The following is a 20,925-nucleotide window of genomic DNA, read 5'->3' as shown; positions in this document are numbered from 1 at the left end:
ATGATTTATATTTAATTTTTATTTAATTTTGTTAAATATATAGTTCCTTGTGGTGAAGATACCACGCGTGTTACTTGGAAATATATGTAATTTGCAATAATATGGCATCTTAATAATAGCTATGTTATAAGTGCAATCTAAGTATATAGATATAGATGATCTTATTAGAATTTAATGGTTTAAGAAAATAATTTATATTTAATACTAATGTTAATTACTTCTCGATCGATTAGATATTGAACTTTTTACGAAGTTTACATAAGCATACTAACCGCAGTTGTAATTACTGGCAATTACTATTAATAATTACTAGATACAATTACAGCCATTCATCTGTTGATACATATATTATAAACGTCGATAATTTTGTGCTACTGGTATAATCTAGAAAAAATTGATCAATCGAGAAATAACAATAATTAAGATTAAAAAATATAATATTATTCTAAAGTCTAATATATCATTATCAGTAATAATATTTTAAGAGAAAGAAGTGAAATAATATTTAGAGAAATAATTACATATATATATATACATACAATATTATAGTATAGAGATATATATAATAATATATAATTTTGTATATATATATATATATATATATATAATTCTAAACAATAGAACAATAGAAGAGATTAAGAAAAATTCGCTACAGGATCTATACTCTATTCCAAAAACAGAAAATTGCTACAAACGCCGAATACAATCTCATTCAAACCATCATAAAACATAAGAATGATAGCTCGTGGTGTGAGAGAGTTGCTAAATAACCCCACTACACAGTGCCACAAAACGGATGGCCATATGCCATCGCATTCGGACGCTTTTTTTAAAGTTCGGTTTTTTTATGGACAGCCCTTGTATATGCATAATTATTATATTAATGTTAAAAAAAAATAATAATTATACATATATATATATATATATATATACACATACATATATACGGATTATATGTATATGTATGTATTATATATATATGTATATGTATAGACATATACAATAATATTTTTAAATTACAATTCACGCATAAGGCGCAGATATTGTTTCAATAGAATTATATTGCGTTAAAATTATTTATCTAGTATAATTAGAATTATGCATGGGCTATTAGAGAGAATAACATGTTATCAAAATATTAATTAAATAATATAAATCCTCCAAATTATTATTTTCAACACGTAAATCGTAATCGATATCGCGCGATTAACGTCACTTCTCAACACTTTAACTCTTTCAATATAGAATACTCTTACACAGTACATAAACAGTATATAAAACTCTTTCGCATAGAATAGGTGAAAAATAATTATTACTCTTTGTTAATCAATGCTGGGTGGCACCATTTCAGCTTGTATGGTGCTGATTGTCGATTTTTGTGACACGCTGTTCTGCCCTTTGCCTGTTTTCGGCAAAAGATCCGGTTGCAAAATGCTCCCCGCATTCTCCTTCTGTTTGTAGTGTTTTACCGCTGCAGCGATCATCATGCCTATTCCACTCAGCATCATGAGCCACATCAATATTCTAAGGTAGGAGATCAAATAATGATTACAATAATTTTAATGTAAAAATATCTCGTAAACAAATCTCTATTGCAAAACTGTCAATTTTTCAAATAAATTGATATTGTCTAGAATATACAGTGTGTCAAGCATTTCCGATACAGTTAAAACAACACGATGAAAATAAGAAATTTTGCGATGTAATAAAAAAATCGATAACTTTACTCACTTTGCGATTAAAATTTGTTTGTATGCAATTTTCAACGGTTTTATCAGAACATCCCCGAGTTCAAGACCGTCCTCTATATAGAATATCGGGAAGAGCACTTCCGGGAAGGATTTCATCAATTTAAGTTTAGGGACAGGTCCGACCAACACGTTGAATTGAATCTTCTTGTACGCTCTTATCGGCGTACCTGTCATCACTTCAAAGTCGAAAGTCATCTGATGCTTCTTCTATGATAGCAATTATAATCTCGTTATAATTCTTGTAAATACCATAACTTTTCGATAATTCATGCCAATTTCCGCGATCTAAGATTCATCCTGTATTGTTCTCTTAATTAATACAGACTCCTATTATCATTATTTTCGGAAAAATTATTTTATTATAATCCGAGAAATTATATATTAGTACATTCTGTCAAAATATAACCGGGACTGAGTCAATAAAAACAACACAAATCAATTAATCATCAAAATTTATTTTGTCTCCTTCAAAATAGGCTCCATTTGAAGCGGTACATTTTTTCCAACGAACAATCCAGTCATCCATACATTTTTTATAGGCATATTCCGGGATCGCCTTCAGTTCTCTCAGCGAATTTTCTTTTATGTCTTGGATCGACTCAAAACGGGTCCCACGAAGTAGTAATTTGAGTTTTGGAAATAGGAAAAAGTCAATTAATAGGAATTAGTTTTGGAAATAGGAAAAGGGTGCCATATCTGGATACGGTGCTTGCTCGATCATATTGGTAGCGTTTTTGGTCAAAAAGTCGCTCACAAGGATGGATTTGTGAGATGGTGCATTATCGTGATGGAAAATCCAAGAGTTGTTCTGCCACAATTCCGGTCTTTTTCGGCGGATACTCTCCCTCAAACGATTCATAACGCTTAAATAATATTGTTTATTCACTGTTTGACCCACCGGAAGAAATTCCGAGTGAACAACACCACGAATATCGAGTAACTGCCGTTGCAAGCCGTCTCGGATGAGGCAAGTTTTCAACAACTTCACGGCCCTCTTTGAACGCTCTGTACCACTCAAATGCTCTTGTTCTCGATATTACAGAGTCCCCGTAGGCTTTCTCCAACATTTTCAACGCGTCCGAACAAGAAATTCCGTTCGCAACACAAAATTTCAAACAAACTCTTTGCTCAATATTTTTTTCCATAGTAAAAATCGCCGATAGCACTTGAGGTTAACTAATGTCTTTGGCTGCTGACAACAAACTAGTTGACAGATCGCGCTCAAACTCAGCGTCAAAATAGATGACAGTTGTACCAACATAGGAAAAAAAAAAATTTTAAGAAACCATTAACGCGGGCCGTTTGAATGACTCACTCCCGGTTATATTTTGACAGAATGTACATTTGTAATATCTTAACACACAAGATTCTCGTCAACAATTAATTTTATAAACTTACAGGATTGGGATTCAACCCGTCAATCATCTCCAAGTATCGTGGATCCGAGTCATAAAGATGAGGTAAGCTTATTCTTATAGGCACGCTTTTGCATGGGCCTGCATTATATATATTTTTCGGCATACATCCCTCAGATTCAAGACAGAGACACTTGATATCCTCATTCGTGGCCGGATCTCCTAGATCTGCCGTATAGTGCAGTGTTTTGAAACCTGAGTTAAAAAATTATCGAAATTATCTAATTTTATATTATCACATTGATTTCTAAATACAGAATGTCTCAGAAACGAACGAAGCGTGTAGAATTTTGTAGAATTTTAAAGAATATCTAAGATTTTTAATGTTTAGCACACACATTTCAATATCTTACATCTTGTAAGCGTGTCTTTACGCATAGTATTATATAATAATAATAATAATAGTTTATTTCAGCTTCACGCCAAGAAAGGGACTTTTTACAATTTTTTTTTACAATTTTTCCTACTCACATTCATCCATCCATACTTCTCTAGTCTTCCATGCTAAACCTATATATATTGCTTTATACCAATATAAATACTATTTACTAATTAACATATTAACATAAATACAACATAAACATAAAGCATATACCATCTTAATGATAATAATCAGCACCATAGAACACAATAACAATAACATTATCAACTTTTTCTTGTGACTAGTTTCTGTTTCTTTATTCTATCTTACATAATAACTAAAAGCTTCAGAGTATTATATTCCTTCATCTTTCAATTCTTACGATTAACTATATAAATTTATAACCTTTTAATTCAAAATTATTATCTCTTCCATTTTCCTCCTTTAATTTTCCTACCTTTTTACTTCTCTAACTTTTTTCTCTTTTTCCTTCCATAACTTTCTCAAAATCATACCTGTTTCAATGTCTATTTCGTCATTAAATAATTTCTCTATCCGTTCCTTTCTATTATTTCCCATTCGATCGAACCATCCTTTGAACTCCTCACACTCCTCTACAAAATGTTCTATGCTATTGTTACCTATCCCACAAAATTTGCATACTTTATCCTCTGTTTTTGCCCAATATTTATTTACATTCTCCATATTTCCACCTTAATCTTAATCTTAATAGTGCTCTAATTCCATCCTTAATTTGTCCATATTTTCGATCCTCAAATAACTAGGTTTACTATCTCTTATCTCTATGTCTTTATATCTAATATTGTACCTCGCGTTTCCTATTTTACTATCTATAATCTCCCTTTCTATGTCCTGCAATCTTTCTTTTACTAACTCTTCTAAATTATTACCTTCACTTTTTAACATTCTTACTGCTTGTAAACCCATTTACGCATAGTATTAATGAATCGAGTTTATTAAATTTAAATTTAAGACTTTCTAGAATTATTCTTCTAATAGAGTTTAATAAAATTATTTATTAATTAGTTATTTTATTTGGTTTATTATTGAATATTAAATTATAATAATTTGTAATTTATATGCATGAGAGAGATATTTAAAAGGTCAGTTCAAAACAATACTTCTTTATAGAAGATTATTGATACCTTGAACCATTCCTGGTTCGACGTAGTAAGCGGCTATACTTCGGCAGATGTCTGGAAAGACCGCCCAGACATCTCTATCTTCGGTGAGAAACGGCGGAAAAATAGTTCCATCTGTGCCACGATAATCATTGCATGGACCATTATCAGGCCATATGCTCATCTTCGTTTCATTTCCTATAGATATAACACGGCCGACGTCCTTGTAATTCTTGATTCCGCGAAATACTCTTATGCGATCCGGGGAATGAGTTCCGTTTGCCTGAAATGCAAATTACAGGATATAATTAAAAAAGATACATTTAAAGATATTTTTAAATATATAATATTTTCTAAACAAAATATAAATAAACATAAATGCTAAATATTTAAATAATTAATATTTTTATAAACTTTTTTATTAAATAATATTATTAAAACTATTTTTTATAAATAATTTATTTTTATTTTAATGTGGCCTTCACAGTTCCATTATTTTTTGTTTTATAATATCAATGATACATTCAAAGATATATACTATATTTCAGAATTCTTTGTGTAAAATCAGTAATATATTTTTGAAGACTAGCAAAAGAGTATCTTCATAAAATTGTTTTTAATCTTGCATCAATATAAAAATATAGTTGCGCGAAAAATGTAACTTCAAAATAATAGTACAAAAGGTACCTTAGCGAGATAACCATATCTATAACGTAACTCGCCCTCCCGGATGAATATATCTTCTTTTTCCTGTAACGCGCTACACACTGCGGATCCAGCGAAATCCTTTATATCCGAACAATCAACACGTATACCATGGAAGAATAACTCTTTCATGTTGGTTTTAATAAATATTGATTCGGGTTTCTGGAAGATACTGTCAAGCGCCTTGCCTAAAGATATTCATAATATAAGAATAAATGTTTGAATCATTTCGTTTAATCTATTTTGCAGTTTCAAAATTTTCAACTATGCTATAGCACATATTACATTTCATGATACATGTATATATTTCAGAATAGATATATATCAGTATATTATTAATACAACTGATATAAAAAAAATAAACATTATAGTGTTACAAATAAATTTCAATCAATTAATTATTATTTATTAATTATAATTAACAAGAATTTTTAAATCAATATTTATCAAATAATAATTAAAAAAGCCAAAGATCAGGTTGATGTTGCGTAATATTTTTTGAATGTTCTAGGGGATTTAATATTGGAAATTTAGTTATGTGTATATTTTTTTTATACTCCCCAGAAGAAAACTTAGAGATGAAGGCGAAAAAGAAATCAAAATGAGAATTAAACCAAGAATTCAAGCTTTGATATTTTTTTCACTTACGCCCATATATTTTACTTTTTAAGAGCATAAAAAAAGAATCTCAGATTGACATTGCACAATAAAAAAAAAAATGTACTACATACACAACCAGGTTTCAAGAATTTCTTAAATCCTTCGAAAAATATCAGCATCTATTTACACTTTGGCTCTTATTAAGAAATTTCTAATTATTACTTGAGATAACTAAATAATATAGAGGCCCACTTTTGATTCCAAGATTAAAATTATTTAATAATTAATACATGTGCGTTTTTAATAATACATTTTAACTTTCTTAATCATACGATATGTTTATTTCGTAGCGCAACTACGTACTAATGACACCCATCGCAGTTGGCTTATCTCTTTGAATGATCAGGATTACCGCTATCATGATGGGATGAAACGTGTAAATCTCCGCATCCTCCGACATAATGCTCTTTTCCCGATTGAAGTACCAAGTTTGTCGCAAACTGTACTCGACAGTATCGTCTGCTTCTCGGTCCACAATGTCCTCTTTGTCTCGATACAAACTGAAAGTAATTTCAATATTCATAATTTTTCATATCTTTATTTATTATTTATTAATTTTAAAAATTCGCGGGCAATTAACTTTAAAAATTCAAGGGCAATTAATTTTCTTAACTGATTTATAATTTATAATTACTATTTTCAACTGATATTACTAGGATCACAAATATACATTATTTAATAACCGGCAAGAATTGCACTTCCCAAATATTTTCAACATTTTAAATACATTTCACAAATTCGTATTCACATACTTCTTAAAACTCTCCGTGTCGTGAAACTTTTATCCAGTTATTTTTAGTATAAATTATGCAATTGGCTAAATTATCTCGATATATATCGTAAATAAAATTACAATATTATAGAAGAAATATTTATATTTACTCGTAATGAAAAGGTCCCACTTCCTGCACTATCGGTTTCGCTCCTGTTTTGATCTCAAAGGGATTTGTTACGTTAAAAATGTAGATCTTAAAATCCAGCGGCTGCGGAAGTTTCTCCCAAAAACCGCGTATTTCATCCCCCTTTTTCAGTCTAATTTGCTGTAAATTTGTAAAATGTCATATTTTTACACGGAATAAGCTTTTTTTCTTTATGTATCGAGAGAATATAGAACTCCATAACAAATTAACATTTTTATTTTTAATGTTAATAATTATTGATAATCAAATATAAGCTATGGTAAAATTTATTTAAAATTGATTGAAAAAAGAAGATTTTATTAAATATTTACACGCTTGAAACTCAATTTATGGTGTCTCAAAATTGACAAAATTATCATTCTTTTAATTCTGATTTTAGTATTTGAAAAATCGTCAAAAGAGGATAGATAAATTACTTACAGATTTGACTTGTGATTTCAATATAGCGGGAAATCCTAGATTATAGATAACAAGTGTTATGAAAAACGTACAGGAGCCGGCGAGTCCTAGTTTTTTTACAGACACCATATTATTAATCTAAAACACACACCACAAACAAACTGAATTATACCTTTTTTTATCTTTGTCATTTCGATAAAAAATTATTAACACCTTATATTTGTCAGTAACATGTAGCACGATGTTGAGAATTTTGCCGATCGTGAAACAGGATAATAGACGCCTCAGATTAGGATTACGCATCGCGTCGTCTACTTGACGTAAAACACGACGCGTGTTATTTTTTAATCCTTTGCAAAGGAATTCTTGAAAAATGCCCATTTTTTGCTTTGGTAAGAATCTCAATTTCCAAAACAGACAAAAAATCGTGAATTATCAAATTTGACAAAATTTTGATTTTTAAAATCGATAAAATCTTTGATTTTCTGAATAACATTAAATATACGATTTACAAAAATTAGCAAAATTGTCTTTGATAATACTTGATTTTTAAAATTAATAAAATTTCGATTTTAAATTAATAAAATCTTTACTTTTCAAATTAATATAAATTATAAACTCCACAATTATCCAAAATTCTCGATTTTCAAAATTGACAACCTTTCAGACCATTAATTTTTTTAAGTCACAATTTTTTATTTTATTTTTTTCTTATTGGATTGTTTGTTTTCAGGAAGCATCTGTAGCACACCTGAATAAATTTTTCTTCGAAGAAATTGTGTGACGAGTAAAATGCTTTTTCGTCTTGTATACCAAGATGTTTTGAATTTTGTGTTCTTGGACGTTTCTCGTCGTCGGTCCTCAGCAATTCTCACTGGTGAACTACCCATTCCCCCATAGTTTCTCTCACGGTTCACATTTTCTCACATATATAGCTATATCTACGTATATCTTTATTAATTCACTGACCGTGATTCGACGACATCAGTTTATTGCGACTGCGCGATCAGTAGCTTTTGGATAACATTTATTGGTCTTGCGATAAAAACAAGTACGGTTGTCAAAAAAGTTTTCTGTGCCATTTGTCCGTCTTTGCATTGTCTTACTTTTCACCGGTTCAAAAACAATTACATCAAGAAACTAATAATGCAACAAAAAAGTGGAGGACATTGTAATTTTAAAATGGTAGCAAGTTGCATCTTTGAAGAATAAAATCTGAAATATCAAGTTTTACGACGTATCCAAAATAAACATATATGTTCGAAAAGTAACAGATTATTTTTTAATGAAATTTAAAATAGCAATTATATGTGATATTTTGCTAAGCAAAAGTAAACTGTCAGTACAACATTATCAAATATAAAATAAAGTAATATTTTATTTTATTTTTTTTAGATCTTGCTACTTTACTAAATTTAAAACACAAGACGGCGATTTAAATCTTTAAAAAATATAGAAAATCTAAAATATATTTAAAGAAAACATAAAGTTTCTAAGACTGTAGCTAATTACAAAATAACTTTTAAGTAATTGAAAACACGTAAAATATAAAAGTATATAGTTTATAGAATTATTTTATTCGTTTAACAATTAATTTTTTAATAACACGAATATATAATTGAACCCATCAAATTATAAGCATTTAAATAGTAGCAGACAAAATTTTCTTATAAGATTTAATCATAATAAATTATATCAAAATTATACGGATGAAAATTCCAAAGTAAAACATTTTTGATATACAGCATTCACCTCACAAAAAAATCTGTTTTACAAAACATGTTTCTGGTTATTGATAATATATTCAAGTATGTATTATCAATTAATTAAATTTTAGTAAAGGATAAGCTTGTCTATGTATTCCTATGTATCGATTACAAATATAGTTTAATATATGCGCGAAATGTATATGTCATTTTCGTTAGTTTCACACCTAGAAAAGAAAATGTCAAACATAATTAAATACACAAAAGTTTTTACAATTTATTATACATTAGACTATAGATAGACTATAAAATAATGGTAAACTATGCGATATCAGAGAAAGTAAAATTCACACAAGCCCTAATACCTTCAATATTCTATTTTATAAATTAGCGTATTAATTTAAAGATATATATAATAGTCATTTAATTTCAAAATAAAAATCTTCTCTTTAAAAGACAATTTAGTATAAAAAATATTAATAAATTTATGCAATGTGATAATACAGTAAATCAAATTAACAACAAATCTAATTAATGTTATTTTTTAGTGTAATCCGTTTTACTGTCTCAATTGATCTCGCGAAGTTCATTTCTTTCGATCGCGATGATGTTTGTCACCTTTAAGTCAGTATTATAGATCCGCGCCTTTGGTGTCAAGTGTAACGCCTATCGAGCGAAAAAGGCGCCGAAGAATTAATTAAATATGAGTCCGCTATAGATACGCTATAGCACTTGCTACGAGCAACATCTATACATTATTACTAACGTCTATCGTAGACGTAGTTATCATAACCGAGGTCCCATTAAAATAAATCGCTATATACAAAAGAAAGTCGAAGTTTTCGCGCGTGCGATTAGGTAAAAGAATTAAGAAGATCATATATCATTATTTATAGAGAAAAATCATAATCGCGAAATTTTCAGAGAATTCAATGTATAACAATCTGTGATAATTGTAGTTGCATACTTAATTATACAATACAACATAAATTAGCATTCTGCTAATTAACTTCTATCTTATGTAATATTTTTCTTCTCTTTTCAATATTTGTATATATATATATATATAATTCTATATATTAACATATATAGAAAAAAAGCGATAACTATATTTTAATACAAATTAATAATTTCTCTTGTACACAAATTTAAATTTTGATATGTAACTATTTACAAAATAATAAAAGAAAATTAAAATTAAATTAAAATAAAATAAAAAATAAAATAAAGTAAAATAAAAAATAATCAGAAGAATTCGTAAAATTGTAAAGAAAAGAAAACCACATATCGTAACGAATTTACGTTAATAAATTCCATCTCTTGAAATCTTGAATTACGACACGTAAATAAATAAACTACGAACTACACTTAACATGATGTATCATACTACACTATGAAATTCGGACCGGCATAATTTTTGTATAACTACGAATGTTCATCAAATTTGCCTATTTATATGGTCCACAATCAAAATTTCTCTTCACCGAAGCAAAATATTCGCATTTTGTATCGAGAGAAAGAAAATCCGTGTGTCTACATTGCTAAGCGCAAAACGGATACTGAGAGCTATATGATGGCGAAGAGATAGCGATTCGATGTAACGGGGTTACGGTTTTCTTTCAGAGCCCATCAATTTGATGGATGACATGAGCCTTTTTCTCGGATGACAGAGGGCGAGAACGCGTCCACGTGTTTTCGCGCTTTATTTACGGAACAGTCGTACAGTTGGCGAATGATGGTCGATAACCGGTAGCATCGCGTTCATTCGCACAATCGCGGATATATCGTGTATAGTTAACCCTCTTAGACAGCGGTTATGCTTGCTTATCTTCCTTGTAACTATGGAATTTATTTGCTAAACAATTCATTACCTAAAGCAACTATTAAGCATGCTGGAATAAAAATAATTTCATTTTTTCTAGTTTAAATTGCGTTAAAGTATGCAAAAATGAGATAATTTATTTACTTGTCTTTTTCGCACATTTAATTTAAAATAATCAATATAGTTATATTGGAGATTCAAGATTTTATTATATTCATGATGTTACTCTCTCATCGAAAAAAATATATATCATTCAGAAAAAAATCTACATTGGAAAATCCATCCGCAATAAATCGCGATCGATCACGAATAATCGAAAATTGATGGTGATTGTTCGGGGTTGATTGAAAAAAAATGTAGTTCTTGGACGTATAGACGCGAAGGTGGATTCATGTACCCTTCCTAACACGAGTCATACGACGCCTCGGCTAATAATAAGTATTCGCTTCGTCAACAATGCATGAGAGAGCTGCTACGTGGAAAACGCGACCTTTCCCTGTCGCCTCCATCGGTACACTTTTCCGATCGTAGGAGATGTGACGTTTTCCACCCCACATCGCTCGATGCGCAAGCACGGGGTGGAGATTCGAGGACACGCGATGGAGTCTCATTGGTCGACGATACCATCCTCCAAAGTGATAGGAGTTGCTAGATAACGCGGGTGCGCAAAAATCTTCGCGTTTACGTTTCTTTTTGCATATCTGTAGCGATTTTTATTGTTCCGCAGAAGAAACTTTTCCTACAAAGGTTACATAGATTTTCTAGCTGTAATATTGATTAAAATGTACCTCAGTTTTCCAAGTTATCACTTTGTTTGCATGATTACTTTCTTACTCTGAAATAAATCATATTATTATTATTTTAAATAAAGTTAAATAATTAATGTTTCCTTTTTTATAAAATATAATATCATGCATAATATTTAAAACATCAACATTAATGTAAAAGATTATTACTGAATATTGAAAGGTTAAAGGACAAGGACGTTTTGACAAACTACGAAATAATTTAAAGCTTTATAAACTTGCTGCCATTAGGTATATAAATGCTCAAAAGTAACTCATTCTTACCTCGTATTATAGCTACTTCAGGTGTCTCGCAGGTAACCTTGTTATTGCATTAATGATGATGACGATACTTATTAATTGAACAAGTTCACATTACTATCATATTGTATATAAGCAATAGAATTATTATATTCTTCTCAAGGTTGTTGAGAGGTATACATTTTGTTAAGAGACAATTTGTTTGGTTTCGTTTCTCTCTCTCTCTCTCTCTCTCTCTCTCTCTCTCTCTCTCTCTCTCTCTCTCTCTCTCTCTTTCTTCCACATATACATACATACAAAACTAAGAATCTTTACATAGAATTTCTACTAATGTGAAAGCAATTAAAAGATAGAAAAATTCTAACAAATAGACATGGTATAAAAAATTAATTTCTTTATAATATTTATTTAAAAATCAAGTATGTAAATAAAAAGTAATAAGATCATAGAGAAAAGTAATAAGAATCAATACTTAATATATATTTCCAGTCGGGCAAGATTAATTATGATTCATGAAATCTAGAATAATTGCACTCATACATTACATTACAAAAATTATGCATATGTTAAGTAACGATAAGCGACGAAAATATAATAATATCAAAGCGGAAATGCGAGTACGCATTACCACCAGCCGTGCGATTTGTAATGCGCGTGTATAGTGACCGGCACCGGATATGGTTTCGGCACGTGTACCGGTACAGCTACGTGAACCGGATACGGCCGGTCTACGTGTACGATCTTCTCGAGGGTGACGGGATATGGTTTCGGCACCGGCACAGCCACGTGCACCGGCCGATCTACCGGGATATGCACCGGTTTCTCAATCGGCACCGGGACCGGCCGATCCACGTGAACGATCTTCTCCACGGGGACGGGATACGGCTTGGGGACCGGTACTGCCACGGGGACGATCTTCTCCACGGCTACGGGAACCGGTATGTGTTTGGCGATTGGTACCGCCACGGGCACCGCGATCGGTTGCGGTACTGGATGCGGTACCGGCTGCGGAAAGGGAATCGGCAACTCCGCTGAAAAAAAGGGAATGTTAATTAATTTGATTATAATAATTTCAACGCACGTTTTCCATTTAAAAGTTTCGCTTATATAATAAATAAATAGAATTTGAAACACACAGAGGTAAATCACAATTTTGCTCTTCATTGTACGAATTTTTCAACAGAAGAACGTTTTGTTTTAATTGTTGCATGATTTTAAATTAATTTTATATTAAAACATTTTTATATATTTTTTCGAAGATTTAATAAATATATTTGATAAATTCAGTAACCGAATGGATGTCCAACAGCGATGGCTGACTGTTCCGGCACATGTCCCGGTAGCGGATACGCAAGATCTGGCGCTGGAATCTCATGAACCGGAGGTGATGGAGCTGATGGCGGACCATACAGCTGTTCCTGATGTTCCTGCTGTAAACTGTACCCTTGCAAACCATCCAATTCTCTTTTTTCGTATTTCTTCTCCTTAATGATAGTCCTCTTCCGTTGCTCTGAATTTCTTGCAGCGGTAACTGCTATACCGCTGGCGAACATCAGTGATATTATCTATGAAAACGTGACAGAGACATTATTAAATAATATATAGGATTTTTGCTTAGTAGAATTTTTTCTCCGATAATAATTTTTTAATTCTAAATAAATTTTAAATAAATTTATTATTTGTTTGAAGTTATCTATATTTAACAATTTAATTAAATTAATTATTTTGAGAATTATGAAAGTCCAATTTTTTCAGAATTTAATATTACTGCAGTGAATACAATTCGGACTCGTATGATTTTCAATTAGCAATTATTTTTTAGTTCGTTTATCAAAGTATAGATTAAATTTATTTTATATTTTTAAATCACGCGAAAATTTTTTTATAAACAATATAAAAAAATGCACTAATATTCATCGCGATTCACAAATGATTTACAAATCACTGAATAAGAATACGTCGCATTTTTCATCTTTCGATGCCGTGCAAATTACATCAATCAAACTCGATTTTAAAATGATTAAAAAAAATGTGAAAAAATTTGCGCTGGTACCAGGTGCAGCCTCATGACTGATGATCGCTCGAGTTTAAGTTGCTAATGGCGATGCCGACGAAAAACTGAGTTCGCTTTAGAATGGTGATCCCCTATATATATTTATAGGGCATCGTCCGACTAGTCAAAGAAGACGAGCGATTGTCGCATGCGATTTTATGACCGATATACTTTCGCTGCCGCCCGAATCTGGGTATCAGCCAAATAGCGATTCGGGGCCGCGATTTTCTCTCCTATATGGTCGAACAAAGGCGACGAGGAAGACGCACATCGAGACATCTTGGAGCATACATTAACGATGCATTTGTATTAAACGACCTTTACATTTGTCTTCCCGATCGTTACATAATCGTGATCGTTCATGGTACGTGAGCGTTCAGTTCAATATCGCGTGTACACTATTCGAGAATCGATTCGCGGAAAATGTCAATAATGCTACCATAAAGCGTGCATCAAGAAATAACGCGTTTTGTTTAAACTACATCGTAAATTCGGTGATACATGTGAAAAGAAGCTCCCGTTAATAAAGCTGAATTTATAATTAAAGTATTCTATGCAGAAAAAAATTAATGTAAATATTTTAATGTAAATATTTTATAAAAAACTTAGGAAGAAGTTAATATTAACAATTAATGTATTCGACGCATCAATAAAATAAAATAAATTTGTATTCGCAGTCGCTCCTCCAGCGGAGATCAGGCTCGGTTCCTTTCAGGCGCTCTTTCTTTATTCGGTCAACGAGATCGGGTGTGGGTTTTCTTACACGTTCTTCCGCGTTATTTGCGAACTTTCCTAACTTTCATTTTCTAACACTGCTTAGTCGTTCCTAATGCCGAGTGCGCTACCAGTCATTCATTATTCATCGGCAAGTTTGAGCCAGCAAACGTGTAACATACACACCTAATGACGTTGGTCAAGGTTTGCCAACCACATATTGCGAATTAGTTGTTTATACACTAGTACGGTGTAATGAAAAAAAAAACAACTGTGTTAAACGTGTGCGATCCGAAAGCATTGACAAGGGAACAATGTCGTCTGTATTTATGAGATAATAAAAGAAACGTTTCATAGCTTGAGCGCGAGCTTTTGCCGTCTTTCTCTTTTTCCTCCTTTAAATGCACGTTGTGAATTTTAATTTACCTTCCTCTCTGCTTTCTATATCTTTGCATATGCATATTAATATTATTATCTTATTTAAATACTTGAAAGCACAACTTCCTAGTTGGAGATACTTTCAGCAAGATGTGTGATTTACGTTAATTATTGCATATTTTCTTGTTCTATACTATAAGTAGAATCGTCATATACACATAGAGATAATAAGCACTTGTTAGAATTAACTTACAATTAACTAACAGAGAAATTGTCAGTGCGTGTGATTGAAACTTAACTGTTGTATTATAATTTTTACAACGTTATCACAACTTTCGTCGCACTGCAGATAACGTTAATTTGTTCGTAAAAAATTCTTGAATATTTTATTTTCACCGTGCATACCGTGGAAGTGCGATTCAAACATAATCAAATAGGCATAGAGATATAGATAATAGCTTCGATCTCGTCGAATGTAATTATGGCATCAGCACTATGAACACGAGCTCGTAATCGAATAGGAAACTGGTGTCGTCCTTGGCAAAAGGCTCACGTATGACTCGAACCCGAATAGTTAATAATTTAATTTTAATTTAAAAAAATTTTATTAAATATATTATTATTATCATTAAATATATTATATTTATTTTATTAAATATACATATCTAATATGAATTTTTCCTTTAATATCTATTTTGCACTATAATGTTCTCTAACTTATATATATATATATATATATATATATATATATATATATATATATATATGTATATATTCATTCTTTACGTATACAATAACATTTTTTATGCATCCCTCATTACTTTAACATATTAAAGCCGCTGCAAACTGGATCCATTATAGGCAACTTTCATCACCGGAAACTCAAGCTTCGATTGACAAAGATGCTTCCCGATTTGATCATAGATGGGAACCTGACCTGTTCCTTGATCTGGATCTGTCAAACAGTGTCTGCTCTGCAAATATAAAAGGCGTCCACTCTAACGATCTTATGAACAGTTTACCCGCGACGAGAGAACAATGTCGAGGATCCTTGTAAGTTGCTTTGTATCTTTTCATTTAATTATTATAAACCAAAATTACCAATGTAAAATCTGTATACATAGAGAATATTTAATTTCTCACAATTTTTTTTTTCGATTTTTCCTGATTTATTTACCATTTCTTGAGACGTTGGATATAATTGACGATCCATTTAAAATATTAAGCAAATTGATTGTGTATTTTAGCTGTTCCTGACATTAGTATGTACTTACGCACTTGCATCGGTCCCAGAAGATGCTAAGCAGAAACGGGGCATCATCGGTAATGACGGATGGATCGGTATACCAAATCCTTACGGATACGGATATGGTCATTCGTGGTTGGTCGATCATACTCCATGGAAAGGACTCAAACTGCATGCAGGGTAAAAATATGTAATACGCTTATTAATACGAAAATAATAAGTAATGATCTGTATAATTTAGATAATATAAATTAAAAAACAATTTATAATAATACAGTAAACATATATGTCCTTATGTGTGCGTTAAGTCTTTCTCTTTTTATAACATTCTGATGAAATATTATTATCATCTGAAAAAACATTCAGACGTTATAAAAAACTCGAAAGTTAATATTCCAGCAAGCACAAGCGTATGTGATTTTAATATCAAATGACGTCATTTGGACATCAAATAACGTTATTTTGATGTTAAATGACGTGCATTTGTTATCCAGGATGTACTTTCTAAAAAATTAATTTTTATATTGCAAGACGTATAACAAGCTTTGTAATTTTTGTTTGTTTAATACTTCTTAAAAATTGTATAATAATGACAATAGTGAACATCAATAGTTAACCGTTGCATTTATCAACATTTTTTGTCGATCAATAGATTGCATTTGGCAGACGCGCTTCCGATTTACGGTAGAGATAGCATCGCTTTAACATCCGGAATTCTGAAAGCCCCTATATATATAACTAAGCACGTGGTATTGGAGAAACCGGTGCCAGTTCCAGAACCAATAATCATAGAAAAGCCGTATCACGTGCCGGTACCAATCGAGAAGATCATTCATAAACCGTTTCCTGTCCCGGTACCGGTGCCTCAGGTAACGTATATTTAACGTAACTATGTTTTACTTTCATTTATACGCGAGATCATTTTATCAGCATTAGACCAATTAATTATTCCTTCCCAAAAAAAAAAATTTTATAGACATTCATTTATTCAATTTTTGTTTATATTTATAATGCTATATAAATATATTAATAATTATGAATATTGAATTTAATATTCTAATTGTAAGTATATTAAAAAAGTATAAAGTATAAATATTTAAATAAAAACTGTAACAGAGGGAAATTAATGCAAAAACAATTATTCGGTTTCAATTGCTTTTAATTCTGCCGACTCACCGGAAATAAGTTGACGCTGGATGCTCATATTTTTTAATAATTAATAGCTTAAACGATTGCTCCATAATTGCTCTGTCAGAATCCACAATTGCTCCCTTTTTAAAATTAATAATTTTTGAAATATTTACAAAAAACGTAAAATTTATTATTTTTATTCAAAAAATATATTTCCAATAGTTTTCTGCAATTATATCCAGCATGAAATGATTGCTCCCTAATTGCTCCATATTGCTCCATCATTATTTTCATGATTTATTGCATTTTTTATCGAAAATTAACAAATTAATTATTTTCCAAGCGACGCCGTCGCCACCTATCGGCCGTCTATCGAAACTATATGGCTCAGCAGCCAACGACGAGAATATTCAAACATAATATAACAGCTTTATTGTTTATAACTATAGCCGGGATTACGATGAACTTTACGTAACGGGACGCGACGGGACATGAAGTAACGTAAAACCTAAACACAATGGGTGCGTTCAGGAGACACAACCGTTGAGTAGCAATCGAACGTGATTGGTTCTAACTTCTAGAACCAACAAATCAACGTCGAGTGTTGACAAAACGATGCTCAACAGTTGTGTTTCCTGAACGCGCCCATTGTTTTTTATGTTGTCAATTACGACTGACTTCAACGTAACGTGAAATAAATATTAGAACTTAACGTGACGTGAGAAAGCTTGTCAATGTCAAGCTTTGACGTCGCGTTCTGTCAAGTCGGGCTGTCGATTAACGACGTTTTTATTAGAGTGTGTGAGGGCGCAACCCGAAATATATGATAAAGAAAATGCAGGATTCAAAAATGCCAAAAGAAATGGATGCTTCAAAAGAAATGGATCATGAAAACGGAGTTCCTTTAATAGGTTAAATCAATCACCAAACTGGATTCTTCTCCGAAAAATCTCCTTCACACCAATGGTTCGTATTTGTTTTTTCTTACGCAGTTTCAGATACAAATATCCGGCCAAAATTAAACTAAAAAATTGATAATACTGCCTCACGATAAAATTCATTTAAATCGCTTTTTACGATACGGTGATCGTAATTTGAAAGACGTATTCAATCGTTTACGTTAACGTCACGTTACATTATGTCCCGTCACATCCCGTTACGTAAAGTTCATCGTAATCCCGGCTTATGTCTCAAAGAGTTTAATCAACGTTTCTTATTGATTTTTTGGTAGAATAATTGCACCTTGCTTGCTCTATTATGATATTCGCGATCGTTCCACTTGTATAATTAATCTTTTTATGATATATTAGCAAAAAAAATCAATAATTTTCTTGTCAAAACATATTTTTCGTAGTCTATTGCAAGTATATCCAATATAAAACGATTGTTCCTTAATTGCTTCATAGTTAAGATCGTCTTAAGTCTGTATCAGACTACGCATTGAAGATTGAGATTGAAGATTGAAGATTGAAATTTGACCAATCAGGATAAAGAAATTTTAATCCTTTTATTTTGATTAGTCAAATTCCAATCTTCAATCTTCAATCTTCAATTTTCAATGCGTAATCTGATACGGGCTTTAAGTGTGGTCTTGGCTCGTTGTTATGCGTGTAAATGCCTTAAGCTCGTATCAGACTACGTATTGAAGATTGAAATTTGACCAATCAGAATAAAAGGAACTAAAAAATTTTCTTGTCCTGATTGATCAAATTTCAAACTTGAATCTTGAATCTCAATCTTCAATGCGTAGTCTGATACGGACTTAAGACGATCTTAACTATGAAGCAATTAAGGAACAATCGTATTATGTTGGATATATTTGCAATAGATTACGAAAAATATGTTTTGTCAAGAAAATTATTGATTTTTTTTGCTAATATATCATAAAAAGATTAATTATACAAGTGGAGCAATTGCGAATATCGTAATAGAGCAAGCGAGGTGCAATTATTCTTCCAAAAAATCACTAAGAAACGTTGATTAAACTCTTTGACATATAGTTATAAACAATAGAGCTGTTATATTATGTTTGAATATTCTCGTCGTTGGCTGCTGAGCCATATAGTTTCAACAGGCGGCCGATAAGTGGCGACGGCGTCGCTTGGAAAATGATTAATTTGTTAATTCTCGATAAAAAGTGCAATAAATTATAAAAATAATGATAGAGCAATAAATGATGGAACAATTAAGGAGCAATCGTTTCATGCTGGATATATACCATAGTTGCAGAAAACTATTGGAAATATATTTTTGAGTAAAAATGATAAATTTTACGTTTTTTGTAAATATTTCAAAAACTATTAATTTTAAAAGGGGAGCAATTGTGGATTTTGACGCTTTAATGAAAAAAATATATGTAGATAAATATATGTAGATTTGATTAAAAATATAATCGAGAGTATCTCTCTTCAAAAAACGCAACCGTCCAAATTAAACATGTTCGCGATCGATCAAAGTATTTTTCACATACACAGGCAGTGCCGATTCCAGTAAAGCAGCCGATCGCGGTACCAGTGCACCAGCCATATCCGGTCCCGGTAAAACATCCGGTGCCAGTGCTGGTTCCGGTCCCGATTCCGACTCATCCGTTCCCACCGTCGCTTCCGCTGATCCCGGCCGGCGGTTTTCCTGGTGGCATCTATGTGCGCGATTATACACCCAGTCATCTTTACGCACTGCCTTACCATCCGCCGTCAAACGCCTTGGATTTGGATCACGGCATCGCCGCGCTTCACGACGGCTTTGGTCACGTGTTGACGCACGATTATGGTCATGGTTACGAATACGACCATCACCATCCCCATGCCCATGTCCATGCTCATGCCGACCATCTTGTCCACGAGCACGATCACAAAAAAAGGAAGACTGACAAGAATTGAGGGGCAAGGGTGGGGGCGAGGAGGGGAAAAAGGAAAACTTTTACCTGTTTATGTACCCAGACAGCACAAGGATGTCCTTAGGACATCCAAAGGGCATCCAGGACATACATGTAAGATATCCTCAGGATATCCCATTGTAATCCTCAGATCTCCTCTGGATGTCCTGAGGAAGAGTAAATGATAGCCGTATATTAACTTCTGGAGAATCCAGGGAGATCCTGTGGAACATCCTAAGAATTTTTATAGGATATGTTAGGGATATTTTTCGTATGTTTCAAGGAGCAAATTTTAAAATTTAAATATAAATTAAAATTATATTTTGTTATTTACTGCCAATATTAAAAATCTAATATTAAAAATAGTTCACCGTTCTTTAATATTTGAGGCTTTCGTGCTATACATGAATATTTTATGTTTGGCTCCCGGGTTTGAGTAGTGTAATATTTTCTAAACAATCCAATATCTGAATTCCCTATGTTGGGATTGCATCAGAAATTGAACTGATAGAAAATAATTACATTTGTAATTTCCTGTCAGTTGCTCTTTGCAAGCTTAAATAATTCGCATGACCAAATCTCAAATACGAGTTCGCGTGTC

At 31.8% G+C, this 20,925-nt stretch overlaps 3 protein-coding genes across 7 annotated transcripts; 1 reads left to right on the top strand and 2 right to left on the bottom strand.

Annotated features, from left to right (window-relative positions):
- Nucleotides 1-1,272: 1,272 nt before the first annotated feature.
- LOC138941859 (sensory neuron membrane protein 1-like) lies at nt 1,273-8,374 on the bottom strand. Of its 5 annotated transcripts, none has more exons than XM_070311765.1 (10): nt 8,105-8,369; nt 7,567-7,718; nt 7,375-7,491; nt 6,917-7,074; nt 6,338-6,534; nt 5,357-5,562; nt 4,694-4,952; nt 3,150-3,361; nt 1,732-1,958; nt 1,273-1,524 (listed from the first exon to the last, which is right to left on the bottom strand). In XM_070311765.1, the coding sequence occupies exons 1-10, from the start codon at nt 8,241-8,243 to the stop codon at nt 1,323-1,325; spliced, it is 1,869 nt and encodes a 622-aa protein (XP_070167866.1). In that variant the 5' UTR covers nt 8,244-8,369; the 3' UTR covers nt 1,273-1,322. The 5 variants fall into 5 exon arrangements, with proteins under 5 accessions (XP_070167866.1, XP_070167867.1, XP_070167868.1 ...); XM_070311766.1 differs by having other exon boundaries at nt 7,567-7,664; XM_070311767.1 differs by having other exon boundaries at nt 7,567-7,753; nt 8,105-8,188.
- Nucleotides 8,375-12,517: 4,143 nt separating this feature from the next.
- Nucleotides 12,518-14,018, bottom strand: LOC138941838 (tetra-peptide repeat homeobox protein 1). The gene is made up of 3 exons (XM_070311724.1): nt 13,981-14,018; nt 13,219-13,492; nt 12,518-12,958 (listed from the first exon to the last, which is right to left on the bottom strand). The coding sequence occupies exons 1-3, from the start codon at nt 13,993-13,995 to the stop codon at nt 12,552-12,554; spliced, it is 696 nt and encodes a 231-aa protein (XP_070167825.1). The 5' UTR covers nt 13,996-14,018; the 3' UTR covers nt 12,518-12,551.
- A 2,092-nt stretch (nt 14,019-16,110) lies between these two features.
- On the top strand, nt 16,111-20,328 carry LOC138941837 (uncharacterized). Its single transcript, XM_070311723.1, has 4 exons — nt 16,111-16,137; nt 16,320-16,492; nt 16,959-17,187; nt 19,924-20,328. Exons 1-4 carry the CDS (start codon nt 16,111-16,113, stop codon nt 20,326-20,328), a joined length of 834 nt encoding a protein of 277 aa, XP_070167824.1.
- Nucleotides 20,329-20,925: the final 597 nt, after the last annotated feature.

Source organism: Polyergus mexicanus, unplaced genomic scaffold, assembly GCF_030449975.1.
Source record: "Polyergus mexicanus isolate NDT 795.1 unplaced genomic scaffold, iyPolMexi1.0 SCAF_20, whole genome shotgun sequence".
Classification (NCBI taxonomy): domain Eukaryota; kingdom Metazoa; phylum Arthropoda; class Insecta; order Hymenoptera; family Formicidae; genus Polyergus; species Polyergus mexicanus.
This window is presented reverse-complemented; position numbering and strand designations above follow the sequence as displayed.